The 20,054-nt window shown below is 58.0% G+C and overlaps 1 protein-coding gene across 5 annotated transcripts in view; it reads right to left on the minus strand.

Annotated features, from left to right (window-relative positions):
* Positions 1-1,516: 1,516 nt before the first annotated feature.
* KIF21B (kinesin family member 21B) overlaps positions 1,517-20,054 on the minus strand; it is a 47,894-nt gene continuing 29,356 nt past the window's right edge. For 2 of the 5 annotated variants that reach the window (XM_044267573.1, XM_044267568.1), the window contains 14 exons: positions 18,905-19,070; positions 18,653-18,704; positions 18,400-18,457; positions 17,497-17,702; positions 17,341-17,415; positions 15,568-15,681; positions 13,599-13,637; positions 11,531-11,667; positions 10,232-10,412; positions 8,931-9,095; positions 8,492-8,609; positions 7,451-7,621; positions 6,716-6,915; positions 5,971-6,191 (listed from right to left, as the gene is read on the minus strand). In XM_044267573.1, coding sequence (XP_044123508.1) covers positions 6,092-6,191; positions 6,716-6,915; positions 7,451-7,621; positions 8,492-8,609; positions 8,931-9,095; positions 10,232-10,412; positions 11,531-11,667; positions 13,599-13,637; positions 15,568-15,681; positions 17,341-17,415; positions 17,497-17,702; positions 18,400-18,457; positions 18,653-18,704; positions 18,905-19,070 — 1,782 coding nt within the window. In that variant the 3' untranslated portion in view covers positions 5,971-6,091. Of the gene's footprint in view, positions 5,582-5,970; positions 6,192-6,715; positions 6,916-7,450; positions 7,622-8,491; positions 8,610-8,930; positions 9,096-10,231; positions 10,413-11,530; positions 11,668-13,598; positions 13,638-15,567; positions 15,682-17,340; positions 17,416-17,496; positions 17,703-18,399; positions 18,458-18,652; positions 18,705-18,904; positions 19,071-20,054 lie in introns of those variants that run through there. The other 3 variants (XM_044267571.1, XM_044267572.1, XM_044267569.1) reach the window with 3 other exon arrangements.

Raw genomic sequence — 20,054 nt, forward strand, 5'->3', positions numbered from 1 at the left:
AAACAGAGCAGAGAGAGACCCTATTGTCTTCACATTATAAAAATCAGGAAGTAAATGCTTTCAAGGTGGTCCTGGCTTGTGAGGGTCCCCCAGAGGCCACGATGCTCAGGGATGGGCCGGAATCTCTGGGATGTGGGGACATGAGCTGGGGTTATCAAAAGGGAGGGTGACAGCTTCCCTACAGGAAAACTTCGTTGGGCTATTTAGTGACATTTCACAGCTCACCGCCCCCAAACATGCCCACTCTATCCTTCCCTCACTCACACGTGCACTCGTTCAGTGGCTGGTCAGCACCTGAGGGGATACGGAACGAGCCAGAATAAAATCATTAGTCTAAAAAAGAAAAGATGGTGGGCTTTATGGTACAGAAATTATATCTTCATAAAACTTTTATTAAACATGTTTTCTTGAGGGGTGCCTGGGGGGCTCAGTTGTTGGGCATCTGCCTTTGGCTCAGTCCTGATCCCAGGGTCCTAGGATCGAGCCCCACACTGGGCTCCCTGCTCAGTGGGGAGCCTGCTTCTCCCTCTCCCACTCCCTCTGCTTGTGTTCCCTTTCTCAATGCCTCTCTGTCAAATAAACAAATAAATAAATTTTTAAAAATAAATAAATAAAAATCTTTTCTTGAGAGTGAAACCGGACAAACAGGATATGTGCACACAGAGCTAAGGCTGGGCCACTGGTGCCTCCGGGACACAGTGACTTCTGAATGAAGCACAATCTAAAATTATGGGGGAGGGCGCCTGGGTGGCTCAGTGGGTTAAAGCCTCTGCCTTCGGCTTGGGTCATGATCCCAGGGTCCTGGGATCGAGCCCTGCATCGGGCTCTCTGCTCAGCAGGGAGCCTGCTTCTCCATCTCTCTCTGCCTGCCTCTCTGCCTACTTGTGAGCTCTGTCTGCCAAATAAATAAATAAAATCTTTAAAAAAATAAAATAAAATTATGTGGGAGCCACAGATTCCTGAAAAATAGTGGGAACGGGCCAAATACACTATGTGGCACGGGAAGGAACTACATCTTGAATGCATCACACATGGTGTCCTCCGGGCTCTGGAAAAGGTACTGGCTGTGTTTGTGCAAGAAGAACAGTGCTGTGGCCAGGCAGGTCGGGCTTCCAGTCATGGCTTTGGTCTCCCTAGGGCTGACCCTGAACATGTCCCTTCCTTTCTGAGACTTTGCCCATTTCCGAAACACAGATCACACAGAGAGGGAGCGAAGATCCAGGGAAAGTTGCCTGAAATAGTGCTTGGAATACAGTAGGTGCTCATTAAGTGCTGGGGCTCTCTTCCAGCTCACATACCTGTCCCAGCAGACAGCAGAGAGTCTGCAGGGAAGGCAACACTCTCAACACGGCTTTCTTATTGGGCAAGCCCCACACTCACAGCCCAGGAGAGTCTCCTCAGGCTGGACCCAGTCCCAGAGGCCCACCCCACCCGCCCCAGCACCAACCCCCCCACCACCCCAGAGAGGGGCCACCAGCCCAAAGCTGGTAGCTCTCAGGGGACACACCACGACAGAGAATGGTCATTCGTGTTTTATTTATGACAACTTCTTAGAACACACACGTCCAGTCTAGGAACGGAAATGTACAGCATGAGGGCTTAAATAACTTTCATACACTATGTACAGTCATCGGCAGAGGTACAAAACATATTTACATCTTGTGCTATAGCCGCATAGCGAGGAGGGCATAAGCCAAACAAGACCCTGCAGCCTGGGCAGGGGGTGATCCCTAGAAAAGAGCTGGTAGGCAGGGGGGGGCCCTTCACTTCAGGGGTCTTCTCTGACCCTTGGCTCTTCTTGGAGTAGTTCCCACTTCCCTGCAAAGCCCTCGGGACAAGGGTTCAAAAAACTGGACTGGGTATGAGAAGGGTTGGGGGCTCGCTGGAGTGCTGGGGCCGGGCAGGGTGTGGGGACTAGAACGAAGATGCCCTAGAAAACGGAATTTTCCTTGTTGATTCTGTCCTTGCACCTAAGAGGGCAGTGAGGGACCCTGGGAGCCAGGAAAGTAGGGCCAGGCCCATGGAGGCTCCTGAGGCCGGGCCAGGACGCTGGGCTAAGCTAAGAGAGCGGGAAGCAGTTTCCTGTTTGGGATGGCAAACAGACAGATGCCACACGTTCAGGCCCCAGGGGGCAGGGAGAAATTCCCCCCCTTCGCAGGGCAGACCCTGCCCGCCCCCCACATGATGGTGAAGATGCTGGGCTCAGGCTGGGGCTGGACATGCCGGGGGCTGCGCCCACCCCCGCCCCAGATTGCATCAGAAGATGCCCCCGGGAGCTGGGCTGGTCTACCTGAGGGGAGAGAGCGGGCCACTTCTAACTCCATAGCCACAGCCTGCCCGCGTCGCCACCACAGTGGGTGGCGTGAGAAAGTCCCCGCCACGGTCTTCCCTACAATGACTTTGTGCTTTAGCTTGCCCTCTGCCCAGGTGACACCGCCCCAGGCGGGCAGCAGGGCTGGACAAGTGAGGGTTGGAGCTGTAGTGGTGGGAGGGGGGTAGGCAAACCACTCCCAGATCCACAGATGGCCCTTCCCAGACCCACTGGGGTACCCTGACCACCTCAAAGGCTTGGGGGTGCCTTTCCTTGGCAATCTCCAAAGACAACTCCAGATGCTACCTTGGAGAACTGTGGCTGTCATGGAGGGATCGGCTACTCAAGTGACAGCAAACACTGAACTGATTAATACTTAGAATTCCAGGACTGTGCCCAGAAGGCCCACAGACAGTCAGCTTCAAAAGCATTCGAGGGGGGCCCAGCCCCGGAGACAGGGAATGTGGTTCTGGGCTCCTTAGGCTCAACAGGGCTGGGACCCAGCGTGGGCTCAGGCATTTAAAGACTTGGGGTGTGGGGTCGAGAGAGAGGGAGCTAACTCCTGGGCCGTCTGCTGTGGCTGGGCTGGCATTGGCCCCGACTCAGGTCTGCAGATGGGCAAAGTAAGGAGTAGGACGAGCCCCCCCAGAAGCGGGACAAGCCCTGGGCTGAGCCCTGGCCTGAGCGAGGAAATGCCCACGCCAGATGCAGACATACTCAGTGTAACTGCAGACAGAACCAAGCTGGGTGAGCCCCTGGTCCCAGGTCTGCCCAGGCCACCCACCACCAGCCCTGCTATCTGTGCTCAAACCACAACCATTTTGTGCTTCCAACCTTTAGGACGTTGGGGGCCTGCCCCCTGACTATGTACCTTGGACATCCCTGGAGGAGTAGACAGAGACTCCGAGCTCTTGGAGCACAGATTTCAGCAGGACTCAGGGCTCCCGAGGGACTTCAAGTTTAGAGTCAATGATAGTCGCCAGGGCAGCAGAGCCGGCCTGCCATGAGGTAGCTGACCCAACAGAAACAGCAGGAAGTAGGCAATGCTGCTGAGCACCTCTCGCAGGCCCTAAGGTCATGTCTCGCGCAAGAACGGGCCTTTGCAGCTACAGTACCGTTCTGGGCTGGGGCTGCCCCGGCCCGTGGGGGCAGCACAGTCTTTTGTGTTTCTACGGTTTGTAAACAGTCATGCAGATGGAGTCTTTCTTACAGGTTGCAAGGTTGAAGCTTTCCAATCAGGTGGGGAGAAGGATGGGAAGGGAAGAGGCGCCTGCTTCCACGTGGCCGAGGGAGCAGCCGGGGCCCCCTGCGCTGGCTGGAGGAGGAGGGACTTCCGAGGTGCAGGCAGACTGTCCCAGGCTCCAGGAGGACAGGCTCCAGGGGTGGGCGCTTTCTTGCACACACTAGCTTACCCAGACTCTACAACTGGGGCAGGCAGGGACCTCCCAGGACAGCGGGGAAGCAGGGCTGGGGATTCAGGCCCTGCAGGGGTTTTTCCCTTTTGCTGCTAGGGCGGCCTCCTCTGCCCTGTGTGCCCCACCAGGGCCGCACAGAGGGGGCTCTGATCACCTGGCCAAATACGCAGGGTCACAGAGGTCAAACACAGAGCCACCTCTGGAAGGTCTAATAGTCACCGCATTATCTCCGAAGAGAGTCGGGGCTCCTGACTCCCAGACCGAGGAGAGGAAGCACAGGACCCGTTAAGCACTGGAGAAACCACTGTGGACATGTTGGGGCGGAGGGATGTCCCGGGACGCCTCCCAGGGCCCGGTCCTGTAAATTCAGAATTGCCCCAACAGGGGGCGCTGGAACACGGATTTGCCACATCCCCAGAGCCGTGAGCCCACAGCCCCAAGGTAAAAAGGAACTCAATGAATTTCTTCTTCGCTGCTAATCTAAAACGGGAGGGCCTCTTGCCCCATGCCAGTTTTAAGGCTTGAAAACGTGTCTCCTGAATAACCAGAGAGAAAGAGTCCAGAAGGACTCCCGTCCCTGTCGGGGTGAGAACACAGGTGAGCTGGGGACGGGGCTGGGCCATCCTCACCATCCAAGCCACCCCCTGGTAGACACAATCCTCTGAGCTGCTTCCTACGTGGCCCACACAGGACTCTGGGAAGGGGGGCCCCCTGGCCCTGGGCTGTGGGGTGGAGCTCCCCTGCCTTCTGGGGGCAGCGGGCATGGGACCCCGCTAGTGCAAAGACACATGTGGTGCCGCGGGCATGGCTGGTGTAAGGCTGCCCAGCATGGGGGCCAGGCCCCGGGGTGGAGGAAGGCACTGAAGCGTCAGGCGGCCTAGAGGTCAGGGGTGCACTAGAATGGTCCCTGGGGGTAAAGTCTGGGACGGGCTGAGCTGCAAAGCGAACAGAGGAGGTGGCCCTGGAGGGCTGGTCGGGCGGATTCCCTTTGGATTCCTGGCCCCCGAGTGCTGAGGAAAAGAACATTTGGGGGAGAAACTTCAAGTCAGTTTCCAGGAGGCAACCACAAAAAAATAAAATAAAATAAAATAAAATAAATAGCGGAAGTATTTCTGACCATCTCCCCAGAGGAATTTTTCTAGCAGCTCTACCTTGGCCCCATTGGAAAGGGACCCCAAGGGATGGCTGGGGTCAACAACGGGAAACAGCTGTTGGTGGCCAAGGGGCTAAGGGTCAGCTGCAGGGACCAGCTGCCAACACCTGGTTTCCATGGTTACCTGAGGACTATCATTTTGGGCTCAGAGGCAGGTGCAGTGGCTCCAGAGGCTGGATTAGGGGACAGAAGGGGAGGCCTGTTCATCAGGGGGCACGGCAGGGGCTGGGGCTGCTTCACCTCCCCCTACAGGTCCCCATGACTGGGCCAGAGGTTAAGGAAGGGCTCGGCCAGCTCAGCAGGAGAGAATGTGGCCAGAGGGAGGGCAAGGGGAGCCCCAGGGGCTGCAGGGAGAAAGATGAGATGGGAAAATGCCCTTTGGCTTCACAGCTTAAATTCCTCCTCAGCCTCTCTCTCTCCCCCAAGAGGCAAGGGGAATAGTATCCTGTAGGAAGGTCAAGGGAGAGGCAGGAGAGCAGGAGAGGGGCCATACCCGAGGCCCACACCCTCTGTCCCCAGGGCAGTTGGCCCCGTCAGACCACAGCTTCCCTTCTGCGCTGTCCAGGCTGCTGGGGTGGGGGTGGGGGGGCCGAGGGTCTGGGAGCCGTCCTCAGAAAAGCAGCCGGGGTGAGCTCAGCTGCGTGCTCCTAGTGTGGCCCGCGGGGTAACCGCCGCACGCTCCAGAACTTCACCGTCAGGTCGCTGGGGTGGAGGACAGAGAGGGGACTGGTCAGCTCTTGAAGCAGGCCTGGCTGGCGACCCCCAAAGTAAAGCATGGGCCGGCTTCTCCAAACTCCCCACATGTGGCTGGGGCCCAGGGGCAAGCATCGCCGAGGAGGAGGGCAGACTGCAGGGGCGGAGAGGGGGGCTGCTGGGCAGAGGGAGAGGGCCTGGGGTCTCCAAGTCCCCAACAGAATTCTCCTCGTGGGTTTTCGTTGGTATTGTTTTGTTTGGCCCAGGGCTGGGTTCTCCCCCTCTGCCTTCTGCCACCTGGCACCCCTCTCCTGGGGTCTGCCCCACTAGTCATGCTCGGAGGAGGGCGGGAGAAGAGCGGCAGGCAGGGCGTTCACTCCGGGCCGGGCAGGGCGTGGAGGGAGCGTAGGGAGGGGGAGTAAAACAATCTCATACCGTTGAGAAGCAGCTCAGACCGAAGTGGAGAAAGAGAGGGAAGAGGAAAGAGGGGCGAGTGACAGAGGAGGCGGGAGGGGAGGGTCAGGGCAGGGTGGTGGCTCGGCCCTTTATGGCCAGGACTCGGCGAGGAAGGCAGGGGGTGAGTCCGGGGACGTAATTCCACACCTTTACCCGGCAGTCACTGTTGGGGGAGAGAGGTAGAGAGGCAGAGAGAGAGAGACAGGAGGAGATGGGGAGGGAGAGAGGGGAGAGAAGGGACATGGTCGGACGTGAAGGAAAAAGACGAGACCCCTTTGAGGAGCTCCCCGGTGGGCCAGAGGCCTGGGCATCCCCTGGATGGGGACCAGAGCTGGGGCAGGAGAGAGGCGGGTCTGGGGTGGGGGAGGGGGTGGCAGACAGCTGCTCTGTGGTCTGACATCGTGGATGGGAGTAAAGACAGCCGGGGCGGGGGCTGCTGTGGGCGGGGTAGGAAAGGCTTGAAGGCAAGTGGGTGAGTCCTGACCTGGGGCCCAGCACCTTCCTGCTCCCCTGCCCCTGGTGGGCACTCCTGGAGGGCTAGCAGAGGCTAGCGGGCGCCGAGGGGGTCTGCTCCAGGAACTGAGTCTGTTGGGACAACCGCAGGGGCTCCGAGGCCCCCCATCTTGCCCTGCCCACACCAGGGAGAGGGGCGGGGAACGCACGCAGACCTCTCTGCCTGGCACCCACCTGGAAGCAGTGAAGATGTGCTTGGTGTTGGTGCAGATGGCATTGATGGGGCTGTCGTGGCCCCTGATCTCACCAATGGGCGTGAAGTTGTCCACGTTCCAGACCTTGATGACGCCTGCGCGGCAGGCGCTCAGTAGCATGGGGCGGCCCGGGACAAAGGCCAGGGCACACACCCAGTCCTTGTGTGCATTGGGGATTTGCTGCGGGAGGACCAGAACCAGTGAGGCTTGGGGGCAGTGCTGAGGGGGGAGAAGCCCGCAGAGTGGGAAGAAGCTGGCAGAGGACACTGCGGTCACCAGGCTCCCCTCTGCCCGTTGGGTCCCTGGCCAGGCAGGCTAGCAGCCCCGTCCAGGAGGTGGGCTGGGTGAGCCCACACTGGGGATTGTAGGGGCCCCGAGATAGGTCCTTTGGCTTCCCACTCCAAGGCAAACCTAAGATCCAGCACTGGTGGAGAACCCTTCAGCCCCCTCAGGGGTAAATGCTCCAAGAAAGGGAACACAGTGAGTGGCTGAGCTTTAAGTCAAACCTAGGGGCTAAGAGCAGCCCCTTTCTTAAAAGCAGCTGTACACGGGAGAGTAGAGGACAGGGGAGGCAGGGGAGTGGACACAAAGGGGAAGAGAGTGGAGAACAGGCAGGCTGGGGGAGCTCTGGCCCAAGACCTTAGGTCCCCAAGGCCCTGCCTGGACTGGGGAATGGCCTCACCCTAGCCCACCCCTCCCCTTCCGCCCACTGCACCTGAATGAGCTCCTGCTGCTCTAGGTCCCACTTCTTGATGCCATTGTCCCGGGAGCCACTGAATAGGACATCTCCCTGGATGGCAAGACACTCGATACCGTCATAGTGTGGGGGTTCAAAGTTGTGCGTGGGACCAATGGTGCCCGTCACACACTCACCCAACTCGAACATCTGTGGGAAGAAAGACCAGTAGGGCATGCCAGGAGCACCTGCCCAATCTCACACAGCACGGTGGTCCCCAGGAGCCGGCAGACCCAGTGGCCCTGGGGGAGAGGAGCTTCCCCAGCAGGAGAGGGCTGCTGGAGAGGCACCGCTTCTTGCAGGGACAGAGGACTCTGAAGGCTTGGATCTTGACCCTTCCCAAGGGGACTGGGGCAGACTGGGTTAATAGGTGAACGCAGGGGGTGACCCCACAGCTCAACAAGCAGCTCTTATGGAGAAAGGTAGCTTTGGGGTGTGAATCTCCTTTTCGATTTCTTTTATTTTTAAATTAAATTTAAATTTTAAATTTTAAAAATTTAATTTAAATTTTTTTAAATTTTAAATTTAAGATTTAAAAAAAATAATTTTAAATATTATACATAATATTACTTGCCCTTGGAATAAAAACATGATCATACCAACCACCCTCTGCTTCCCAGTTTCTGACTGTGTACCCACGGTGTGCAATGACATAATTGGCGAGCAAACAAAATTAGTGTTGTTTGCTATCCTTTGTGTTCTGTTCGCATTTTCTTAGTTGGGGAGACGCACTACAGCCTGTTCCACGGCTTTTCCCTAAGTGACGTGACTGCTATTCCAGCCTTAGACATCTGGGTCACTTTCAGTTCTGTACCACTTACAAAATAGCGCTGCGTCTACTTTCTGCACACACCTCCTTGCCTCTTTGGGGTGATTTCTTCAGCATAAATCCCCGGCGGTCTCATTATTTTTCATGAGGGCTTGCAAGGCCCCAGAGGGAAGGGGTGGGGGAGGGCAGGAGGAATGCGGAGAATGCTCCCCACCCCCCACCCCATCCCAGAGGGAGGCCGTCTCAGGTACCTTCACGTAGTGGTCCTTGGAGCCGGTCACCACCAGGTCGTGCTGGCTGGCGGTCTGGGTGACGGTCAGGCACATCACAGGGCCGATGTGGCCAGTCAGCTTGCCAACCGGCTGGAACCTGCAGTGGACAGAGGCCCGCCAGTGGGGGGGACACGGATCAGAGGGAGCCCTAGCTTGTAGGGGCTGGTGGGGCGGTCTGCCCTGGAGTGAGTTGGTCCGGCCAGGGCACTCTCCCTCCCTCAATGCAAGACCAAGAACCTAGACATCAGCTGCCCGGTGTCCTGGGAGCCTCGGAGGACAAGGATCCCGTATCTCAGAGCAGAGACCCAAGCCCAGCAGCAGGTGGGATAGAGCAGCACGGGGTTCTGCCAGCCCCAATGGGTGGTGCCCACAGTAAAGACCCGGGGGCCCTCCGCGGCACACCCCACATCCCTCTGACCTGCTCAGCTCCCAGATGCGGACCGCGTTGCCCGAAGCAGCATACAGCATGGTGCCTGAGGGGCTGAGGGCGATCTGGTTGATCTGATGCTCCCCCTGAGCACTGGTGATCGCACGGGTGGATGCGGCGGCACAGGCGTCCCCAGAGGTCACCTGGCCAGAGGACCTACCGGGAGCGAGGAAGGCAAGGTCAGAGGTCAGAGATCAAGGTCAGAAGGCAAGGCAGTCCATCCACACAGGCCAGGAAAGCTCTCAAACCTCACTCAGACCAGGCCTAATACCCCAGCTCTTCCAGGAAGCCTCCTCTGGCTGACAGAGGGAAGCCAAACTCCTCCTGGAAGTTTCTGGTCTGACGAGGGAGAGACCAAGGGTGGCAGCGCCTCTCCGCAGCCAGCAGAAAAGTCCCTGTCCCTGAACGGGGCTTGTGGAAGCCACTTAATCTCTCTGAGTCCCAGTTTCCTCCTCTGTAGAGAGAGGTGATTACACCCATTCGTTTACTCTGCTTCTTCAATTTTTTTTTTTTAAATAAAAGACTATTTTTTTAGAGCAGTTTCAGGATCATAGCAAAACTGAAGGGGATGGTTTCCCCTATCGCCCTGCCCACCACATGCACAGCCCCCCTCATCATCATCATCCCTAGCAGAGGAGGGCCTTTGTTACAGTGGTGAGCCCACCCTGACACCGCATCGTCACTGCAGGCCACAGGCGACACGAGGACGCGCTGTGGGTCTGGACCAATGCGTGGTGACCCACATGCACCATTACAGTCTCAGGGAGCTTCGCCGCCCTCGGAATCCCGTGTTTACTCTCTTTTAAGGATCAAGTTAAAGAACAGATGATGGCTTATAACGGCGACGCCAGGACGAAGCACGACTCCCGCCGGGACAGTTTGGTTCTGCAGGGGCCCTTGTCTCACTTCCATCTCCCACATGTCCGTCAGCCTGAGACCGTCAGGGGCAGGGCTGAGAACAGGCTCGGGAGGCCCACTGATGCAGCCAACAGCCGCCTGCTATCCCCACGCAGGTTCCCAGCTCCCCGTCTGGGCTCACAGGGGGACCCAGCTCAGCCCAGGGCCTGGGAGGCTGAGATGGAGCACGGGGGCCAAGCGGGCCAAAGGACCCAGGCTGCTGCCCCAGACTCTGTCCCCCATCCCAGGGACCCCCACCTCATCCCTCAGAGTCAGGTCGAGTGCCCTAAGGGCCTCTGCACTCATCTGGCCAGGCCGGGCTGTATTGAGTAGGTCACATGGGCTGGGCACAGGTACCCAGCCCACCACCGAGGGCCAGCTCGGGGAGTACCTACGTGAGGGTCCGGATGCACTTGGCCGAGTCCCGGATGTCCCACACCTTGATGTAGGAGGCAGACACGGAGAACACAAGCCCGGAGTGGCTACAGTACTTGAGGGACACCACGTTGTTGGGGTGGCCCTTTAGGGCCGCGATCTCCTGGCCTGTGACCAAGTTCCACATCTTACAGCTGCGGTCTGCGGAAGGCAGGGAGAGAGCCACGGGGACAACAGACACCAGTCAGCAGGGGCTCGGTAATGCACCCTCCCCACCCACAGGGGCTGTGGCGGGCTGGGGAGACGGTCTAGAGACTTCAAGGGAGAGGGGCCTCATGTCTGAGGGACAGGAAGATGCGCCCGGACCCGAGTGCTGCCTGTGTGTGCAGAGAGACTCAGGAGAGGAGCTGGTCAGAGCTTCAGACCGGGGTTTCTCAAGCAAACTCTGCAGACACCAGAGTTCTCTGCATGTATTGCCAAGGTACCTGGGCTAAAATGAAATTCTTTAGCTTCTGCTGTCTGTTCCTACAACTGCTAATAGCTGACAAAATTAAGGAACAAGTGGCAAGCACCTTTGAGGGGGAGAACCGGAATCAATCAACCACACCCAGAATGACGGTCGGCCCCCTCTCGCCCTGCAAATAAAGATACAGTTGTCTTGGGACGCCTGGGTGGCTCAGTTGGTTAAGCAGCTGCCTTCGGCTCGGGTCATGATCCCGGCGTCCTGGGATCGAGTCCCACATCGGGCTCCTTGCTCAGCAGGGAGCCTGCTTCTGCCTCTGCCTGCCATTCTGTCTGCCTGTGCTCGCTCTCTCTCTGATAAATAAATAAAATCTTTAAAAAAAAAAAAAGATACAGTTGTCTTTCCAGTAGCATGTCCACTGCAGAACTGTCCTTTCTGCTGGTCAAATTTTTCTGATTTTGTTGCTCAGACTAAGTAATCATGACTTTGAGGGGTCATAGGGATTTCTTAGCTGGAAGTGCTGGGGTAGACATCGGTGGAGGGTAGTAGTGTTGGGGGACTGGGATGAGCAGACAAGATGGGGCACCTGAAGAGCCTTCCTGAAGTTTCTGAGGAAGGTTTGGAGAGAAGTGCTGGATGGAGACCAGGGTCAGCTATGAGGGAAGGCTTGGTTGGGGGAACCCAAGATGGGAAGCCGTGAGCCAAAGTAAGAGCCATGAGACGAGGTCGTAGACGAGCTGAGCCCACATCCTCAACTCACGGGGGCTCCGGGTTTTCATCTTCACAGCCCACTCTGGCACAGGAAGCAGGGATGGGTGAGACCCTAATCTTACTGGCCAGTCTGGGTTCCACCCACCTTTGGATCCTGTGAACAGGAGCTCGTCTGTGGCGTCCAGGCAGAGGATGGGCCTGGTGTGGCCCTCGGCCATGGAGACACACTGCAGTGGGGCCGTCCTCGCTCCCTTGGCTCCTCCAACGGGGGTGATGACGCCCCTTCCCAGGAGAGAGGGAGAAAGGGTGCACCTGTCAGCCAGGGAGTCTGAGGCCAGGCCGAGCGAGATATGCAGGTCAGAGGGGGACAGAACCGACAGGGGACTAGGGCGGATGAAGGCAACCCTGAGACTCAAGCTCAATGCCGTTGATCCGTTGATGTCTGAGAGCTGGGGACAGCCTGTGGGGGCGGGGAGGGCTGGTCTGGACGAGAACCTGTCAGTCACCGCCCTGAGCACGCCTAGGGGAGCGAGCCGTGGGCAGGAAGGAGGAGACATGGACACTGCCCAGGGGGATCTCCCATCTGATGCCTGCCTGACCCAGATCCTGAGGCCTAAATGCGTGCAGGCCCCAGAGGCCCGAGGGCTAGACAGGGGCTGCACACTGCTACAGTTAACCCAGGTTGCGGCGAGGGGTGCGGGCTGTGATGGTGCTTAGGCTGTCCACCTCCCAGCACCTCGGTGGTGCCAGGACAGCCCTCTGTCAGTGACTTCTTCCGGGGCCGGCCCCTCCCAAGCAGAGACACACACGTTCACTCCAGCCCCTTTGGGACCTGCAGAGTCAGACCTGTGACTGTCACATACAAAGGCCAAAATCCCTCTAGGGGTCCCCAGCTCAGCTCTGAGTTAGGGATGTCCAGGGTCCCTGGGGAATGAGGCCATATGCACCTGGGGGAGCAGCGCCTCGCTCCCCATCCACAGTCTGGGAGGGAGCACGAGCACCCCCTCGGCAAGCAGGAGCGTTTTGTTAAAAGCCAGCCTCCTGGAGGTTCTGGAGAGTGGTCTTTTCTGAGTGAGCATCTTTGGGAATGAGGCCCTGGCCGAATTATGTGCAGGTCTGAAAATATGTTCTAGTTCCTTCCCAAAGACAATGCTGTTCCTCCCACTGACGCCATGTGGCCCATGGCCTGCTGAAATGAGCTGTGTTCCAGCCGTAGTGCCTCTCACGGCCCCCATGGACGCAGCCACGCCCCCTGCGAGGACGGCGGTCAGAGGGCCAGCTGCCAGACAGGTGTCACAAGTGACCAGCCCCCAAGCTGGCCCAGCTCCTTGCTTTCAACCCTGGTTTGGGCCCAGCTGTGTGGCTGTGGAAAGAGCCCAGACCGCTGTGGGAAGTATGTCACCAGGATAACCCTCGTCACTGAGAGAGGCTGGGAGGCTGGCTAGCTTCTGGTCATGGCAAAGCCTTGCCCCCCGCAGGCAGGCTTGCAGGCCAGGAGGCACGGTGAGCAGGGGGTGCTCTGGGTGAGCTGGAGGGAGCTCAGAGCCTAGCGCTGACCACCGGCCTGTCAGGAGCTCAGGCCCATCAGGTCCCAGGAAGTGCTCCTTGTGTGGTGCTGTGCTGGGGGCGCTGGGGAAACTGTCCCCTAGTCACCCCAAAAGCTGGGAAGGGAGGAGGTCTCCTGGCAGTCCTGGGCCATGTGCCAGGAGGTGTGGGCAGCAGGCTCCCTTGGTGCTCCTCTCAGAGGAGCTGAAAAGCACACCTCACCCAGCACAAGCTGAGCAAATCGCAGGGATGCTGGAGACAGCCACCAACACCCGGCCAGCTGGGCCCTGCAGGCCCCAGGGTTGTCTGCACCCCTGCCCCTCCCCCAGGCCCTCAGCAGTACTCAGTCCCAGCCCCAGCCCACCCCAGGCTCCCAGGCTTTCCCCGTGCCTGCCCAGGAGACAAGGAGAGAACAGCACCTGTGGCAAGCAATATGCCCCCCTCCCCAAGCCCCCAGCTCCAGCCGGGCCTGGCCAGTATGAGGCCACGCAGCGACCCTGAGAGGGAGGAACCACGGGTGGAAGGGGTAGGGAGGAGGCAGGCCAGGGAGGAGGGCAGCATGCTGAGGACGGGGGTGTGCAGGCAGGAGGGCGGTGCGGCAAAAGGCAGAGAGGGGAGAGTAGAGAGTGAGAGCTGGGGAGCCAACACGGGAGACATTCTGTGTGTACCTCAGGACCTCCGACAAAGAGGAGTCGCTGTCATCAGACCTGGGGAGGGCAGAAAATTAGCTGGATTAGGGGAGAGAGGAAAACACATGAAGGGATGGCAGAGGCAGCAGCAGCGTGGGGGGTCAGAGGGCGGGTTATGCTCTTCAAGGGCAGCGGGGAGAGGCAGGGGTCAGGGCACTAAGGGACAGCAGGAGAGGAGGTGGGGAGGGGCGGGCTGCCGGCGTGGAGGGGTCCCTCTGCTACCAGGGCAGGAGTGAGGAGGGGACCATGGGAGCTATGGGAGTGCCAGCCCCATACTCTGGAGAGACATCTCAGCTTGCGGCCGTTTGCTGGTTCCAAGCCCCTGGATATCCCATTGTTCGAGCTGGGGACTCTCTGCCTTGCCCCAGCAACGCTCCTCCATGCCTGAGGCCAGACGAAGCCATGCTTGCTGCTACCTCTCCCTGGGAGCTGGCCTCTTGCAGCGATTCCTCAGGGACTTACTAATTCACAAATCCCACTGCCCCAGCGAACCCACTGGGCTGCACCTAGGAGCCAGGCCTGCACCACACATGGGCCCTAAGACCTGGCCCACCAGATAGGACCAAGGTCTGCAAGACCGCCAGGCTGGAAGGGTCTGAGTCCCATGTCAGTGCTTCTGGAAAAGGGGCCTGTCGATTGCAAACGTGTAGTGGGGAGGTGGCACCCCGTCTGGTGTGGTCCAGGTTTGGTACCCGCCTCCCGAAATGGGAACTGAGCCAAGGCGGGTCTGGGGAAGGAGCAGTATTTTGGCCCAACAAGGGGTGTTTCTGTGGGGAAGGGCTGATGTCAGGTGCCAGGTGCAGGAAATAACACTTTCTAGCCTGGGCTTCCCGGAACAACAGCACTGCACCCCTCCTCCCTGCCAGGCTGGAGAAGCTTTTAGGGAGCCAAGAGAGGAGCCCTCTCAGAGGCTGCAGAGATGGGAGGAGCCAGAGGGGGGTCCAGAGTGTAGGGAGCACGGAGCCGGGCACACGAAGGCTAGGATCCCCCCCAACCCAGAGCAGAGTCCCACTGTTTGGAACAGATGATGGAGGATGTCAGAAGCCCCGGGTTCTGGGGGCGCCTGGCTGGCTCAGTTGGTTGGGCAACTGTCTTACGCTCAGGTCATGATCCTGGAGTCCCGGGATCGAGTCCCGCATTGGGCTCTCTGCTCAGCAGGGAGTCTGCTTCTCCCGCTGATCTCTCTCCTCTCATTCTCTCTCTTTCCCTCTCAAATAAATAAGTAAAGTCTTTAAAAAAAAAAAAAAAAGAAGAAGTAGAAGCAGCAGCAGCCCTGGATTCTGGGCCCAAGTCCTCCACTCTCTACATGAATGTCCTCAGGCCTCTCTAAGCCTCGTTTCCTCTTCTGTGAAACAGGGAAAACAGTGCTCACAGCTGATCTGTGGTCCACATGAATCACACATACGAAAACCCCCTAAATGCGGGACCACCCCTCGCCCCGGTCGTACTCGCCAGAGTCCCAATGGCCCCACCGGAGCTGGATTTATAGCTGGGCTGAACCTGCCGCAGGAAAGCAATTGGGGGTCCCTTTCTGCAGGGACAGAAGGGCCCCTGGGCCTCGTCTGAGCACAGGCAGCAGGAAGAGAGTGGCTGAAGTTCTAGGAAGGGGCTTTAGAGAAGAATGCAAACGTCAGCGGAGGAGGACTCAAGGCGCAGGGAGTGAGTCCCCACGGGGGGGGGGGCCAGATCTGCACGCACAGCCCCACCTGACTGCCCCCCATCTCCATGGCCTCCGTCTTGCCCTCTCCTGAGGTCACAGCATGCTGGGGGAAAGGAAGGGTCCGCAGATAGAACAGAAAGGACGGAGATGCCCGGAGGAGCTCCAGAGCCTCATCTCTTGGAGGGGCTGGGACAGCATGGTCAGGGGCCGCCCGGCTGCCCCGGACCCGCCTGCGGCAAGGACCAGCCCACCTCCTCTGCACCTTCCCCGGCCTGCCCTGGCTCTTACTTGTCCAGTGCTGAGCCTTGGCTCTGATTACTGGTGAGACGAGAGAAGACGTTCCGGTCATTGCGGGGCCGAGTAGGAGGGGACGAAGGGGGCGTGAATCCCACATCTGTGGACCTGGGGAGCGGGGACAGAGTGGCATCTGTCAGTGAGTGCAGCTCTGGCCCACAGCTTCCAGCACCACCTACTGTCCAGTTTGGAAGGCCCGCAGGGCGGGGCTGGCTGTGCAGTGATCCCAGAGCCCAGCAAACCGCCCGCCGTCATTATTGAAGGATGCCACACTTGGGAATTCACCTGCTCGTTACAGTGTATTAGTGACCCCAAATGAGCTCTCACACTGCTTTGGGGGTCATTCCCAGACAGCAAGCAGAGCAGCAAAAAATCCAAGTCCCCACGTGTTCCCAGTGGAGGTCAAATGAGGCGCTTCTCTGCCTGCCTGTGGCCTTCCCTGTGGTCTATTTAGGGCCATGTTTTTTGCATTTTTGTGCTTTTCGTTGGTGACTCATGGTTTAAAACGCCCCCAAAGCATAGTGGCGACGGGCTGCCTGGCACTGGTCTAAGCACAGGCAGGTTGTACTGTGTCTTACGGAGAAAATACACATGTTACACAAGCTTCATTCAGGGCGAGTTATGATGCTGTTGGTTACAAGTTCAATGTTAAGGAACCAACAATATGTATTAACTAAGCTGACTTTAAACAGAAACACACATGAAGCAAAGGTCTGCATTGATTGGCTGGAGAAATATTGTGACCAGAAGCTGTCAGGAACCCAACACTGCATTTCCCCAGGAGCAGAGGCTAATTCACTGTTCACGGTGCTCGGAAGAACCTAAGTGAATCGAGGGGAATACGGAGGATTCATTGTGTCGTCAAGGGAGAGTCGAAGACTTCACTGCTCTGCCCCCATTCTAGCAGCGGAACATCCCTCTCTTCGGAAAGTTGTCATTAGCTTTGGCCTAAACCCTCCCTTCCTTTGAAGAGTCTTCATGAGTTCGGCCTAAGACCCTCTGACTGCCACCTAAGTGTGTTCTCAGAATGCACAGGTGAAAGGATGGTTATCACCCATCCACCTACCTGCCAAAGGTCCCACCACAAGCCACCAGCATGGGCATCTGCTCAGGCTTTGGACAGACGGGAAGGCTGGGAGCCTGAGCAAGTGCTCCGGTCACCTACCAGGTCGGGTGGCCAGAGGTCATCTTGATCCCCTGCTCTGCTACTACCTAGTTGTGGGACCTGGAGAAAGCCATCAGACCTCTCCGAAAATCAGTGCATGGACCAGACGACCCTAGGAGGTGGGTGATCTAGAGATTACCTGGTGACCTGTAGAAGCAATTAGAGACTTGTCCACTGTTTTGCAATCATCTCCCGGTTTTTCTTTAAATATCTACGCGACTCTCACATGACAAGGCCTTAGAAAGCTGATGTGATACCTCAGCATGACAAGACCTGAGAAAGGGCTGAGACCTCCCAAGGAGCCCTAGTCATGAAAAGGAGCTGACGCACTTCAGGACAATGACTGCAGAGCCACCAGCATCGAGCCCGCATCAGCGCACTGGCAGTGGGCTTAGCCATCCGGTTCAAGGTGCTTATGGAGATTATGTTTGCTAAGCCCACGCCTGGTAGGATGGGGAAAGGACCATTAGGGGCAGCGGAATGATTAGTGAGATTGGCCCAGATTCAAGTATGCATAACAGCCTCCAGAGTAGACCATGACAGTGACTCACACACCCTGCGAAGGCCAGGACTCGGGTGCAGGTTCGGAAATGTGCTCTCACCTAATGGGCTGCCCTCGGTCATACGACTTCCTTCGGGTCAGAGGGGATGTCTCCGTGCCTCGAGACTGCCGGGGGCTAGAACAGAAGGATCCCGTGAGGCCCAGACCTGACTCCCTGCCCACCCTGCTGACCCACACCCCTGGCTCCCCTCCTTACAAAGTACTGCCTCTGCTGGGCAGGCTGATGGTACGTGAGACCTTGTCTCGGTAGTACGGGTCTCGGACGGAGAGGCCGACTCCGTCCTCTTTGATCTCAACAAGGGAGGCCAGGGACTTGGTGATGTTCTTGGTGGAGCTATCCAGCGGGGGACCCAGGCACTCAGCTGACACAGCCTTCATTTGGGCAGATAGTTTGGGCTCACCCTGGGAATGGAAGGACTGGGGTGAACCAAGTTGCCCAAACATAAAGGGGGGCTGGGAGAATTCTAACGAAGGAAATAATGCCTCTTGGCCTACGGTAGAGCCACCAAAGGAAGAGCCAGGTGAGTAGCACCCAGAGACCCTCTCTCAAGGCTTCTAGAGAAGCCAAAGCACTAAATGGGTTTTACGGCCCTTATCCAGACTCTGCACATACAGAATGCCCAGGATGACCTCTTTGCTAATCACCACCGAATCAGCTTATCCAAAAAACTATGCACAATTCATTGTTCCCTGTATGCAGCTCCCCCCTTCTCTGTTTAATAAATCCTGTTTCTTAGTTCAGACTAGTAACAGATCCCTCATTGGTGGGTGCTGACTCCCATGCTGTTGAATCAGTAATCTGCATGCAGAATAACTAAAGGTCTAGACTTAGTCTTTGACCCAGAGCATGAGGCAGAGTCTTAGGCAGGAATGGGGAGATTTCTGAAAGCAGGGCCTCTGGCTCCCGTGACATCACTGGGCAGTGACTCCATTCACTTCTCCCACCTTCCACCCTCCTCAAAAAGAATGGGTTGTAACCAGTTACCCATCTAGGGACCTCTCAATTCCTCCCAGTTGGAGGCAATACTGAGTCAGGGCTGGGGGATGAGGGCAGAGCCACAGGAAGGGGGAGACCAGGCCCTGAGGCAGCGGCGCTCACCTTGAACTTGAAATCATCATGGCTGGTGGAACCTTTCATGGTGAATGACTGGGAGAAGCTAAGGAAGAAGCAGAGGGAGTTCAGGGTCCTGAGAGCCTACGCACTGGCTCTCTGAGCCTTGGGCCCCGGGTTCCAAGGAGCCCCCAAATAGGCCTAGCCCTGGGACCCTATGGCAACCCGCCCCCCTCACCCCCCCGACCAGCCCCAGGTTCATGCTGTGAGCCAACCGCTCCCTCCCAACTTAGAAACTCACCTCCCCTCGGAGAACTCGGAGATCTCCTCATCCGTGCTGGCGTAGCCGTTCTCTGGGGGAGGAGAGGAGGGTTGAGAGGCCCCAACAGAGTGAGGGGAGGGGGGATGGCCTCCCTGCCAGATCTCATCCACTGGCATCAGGCTGGGGCTCCTGAGGGAGTTCTGGGGGCGGTGAGGGTCCCCCCCGGGGGTTCGAGCTAGGCCGCCCTGGGAGAATGCCGGAGCTTCGAGGCCTCGCCCACAGCCGCCGTACCCTGTTGCACGTTGTTGATGAGGGCCTGCAGCTCGGGGTGCGCCTCCGCCTTCTCTCGCAGGGCGTCCAGGAGCAGGTGGTTCTGAGAGGAGCCTGCTATGTCGGTCTGCCTCAGCCGCCCCTCCAGCAGCCGGATCTGGGCCTCCTTCTGTGCCACTTGCAGCCCCTGCGGGCAAGGAGACAGGCCTGTGTTTACCCTCCCCAGCCTGGAATCCTGGGGACCCTCATCACCACCCTCACACAATCTGCTCCCAAGACACCACGGGGATGCCCCGCCCCGACATCTCCCCCCGTGCCTGCCCCAGAGCCGGACTAACTCCCCGACGTCACCCTTGTCCCTGCCCCGAAGCCAGGCTAACTCCCCAACATCACCCACGTGCCTGCCCCAGACCAGAGATGCACCACTCCCCTCCTTAACTTTGCTCACATCCACAGGCTGGTGGAGGTCGCTTTAGGCTACACTTCCCTGTTATGGGCTGAACTATATCCCCACCCTCCCAAATTCCTATGTTGACCTCTAACCCCCAGTACCCCCGCACGTGACTATATTTGGAGAGAGGGTCTTGAGAGAGGTAATTATGTTAAAATGGGGTTTTTAGAGTGGGCCCCAATCCCGTATCACCGGTGGCCTTAGAAGAAGTCAGGACGCAGGCGCACATGGAGGAAACACAGCATGAAGCGGGAAGGGAGTCCTTTTACAGGCCAAGGAGAAAGCCTCAGAGGCAACTAGTCCTGCTGAAGCCCTTAACTGTGGACTTCCAGCTCAGAACCGAGAAAATCAGTCTGTGCTGTTTGGTGCCCCGGTCTGTGGTACTTGATCAAGCAGCCCCCAGAGGAACTCAGTCCCCTGTAACCTGGAGGAGAGCTAGGAGCTTCCCGCAGACAGGGGACATCTCCCCGGCCCCTCGCCAGAGTTACGCTGCGTGGATACTGGGCGGTGTCTGTCCTCAAAGACCACAGGCCCCAGCAGGAAGGTGGCCCATCCTCCAGCCAGCTCTCTCGGGGAGAGAGCCCATCTGATGGGAACGGGGGCTTTCTGCTTCCCGCTGCCCCAGCCCTGGCATACACACTTCTCCCAACATGCCCGAGCCCTGCTGGGGATGCGCCTGGACCAGACATGAGGGTCATTTCTAAGGGAGGGCCTGCTTTG

This window comes from Neovison vison, chromosome 10, assembly GCF_020171115.1.
Source record: "Neovison vison isolate M4711 chromosome 10, ASM_NN_V1, whole genome shotgun sequence".
Classification (NCBI taxonomy): domain Eukaryota; kingdom Metazoa; phylum Chordata; class Mammalia; order Carnivora; family Mustelidae; genus Neogale; species Neogale vison.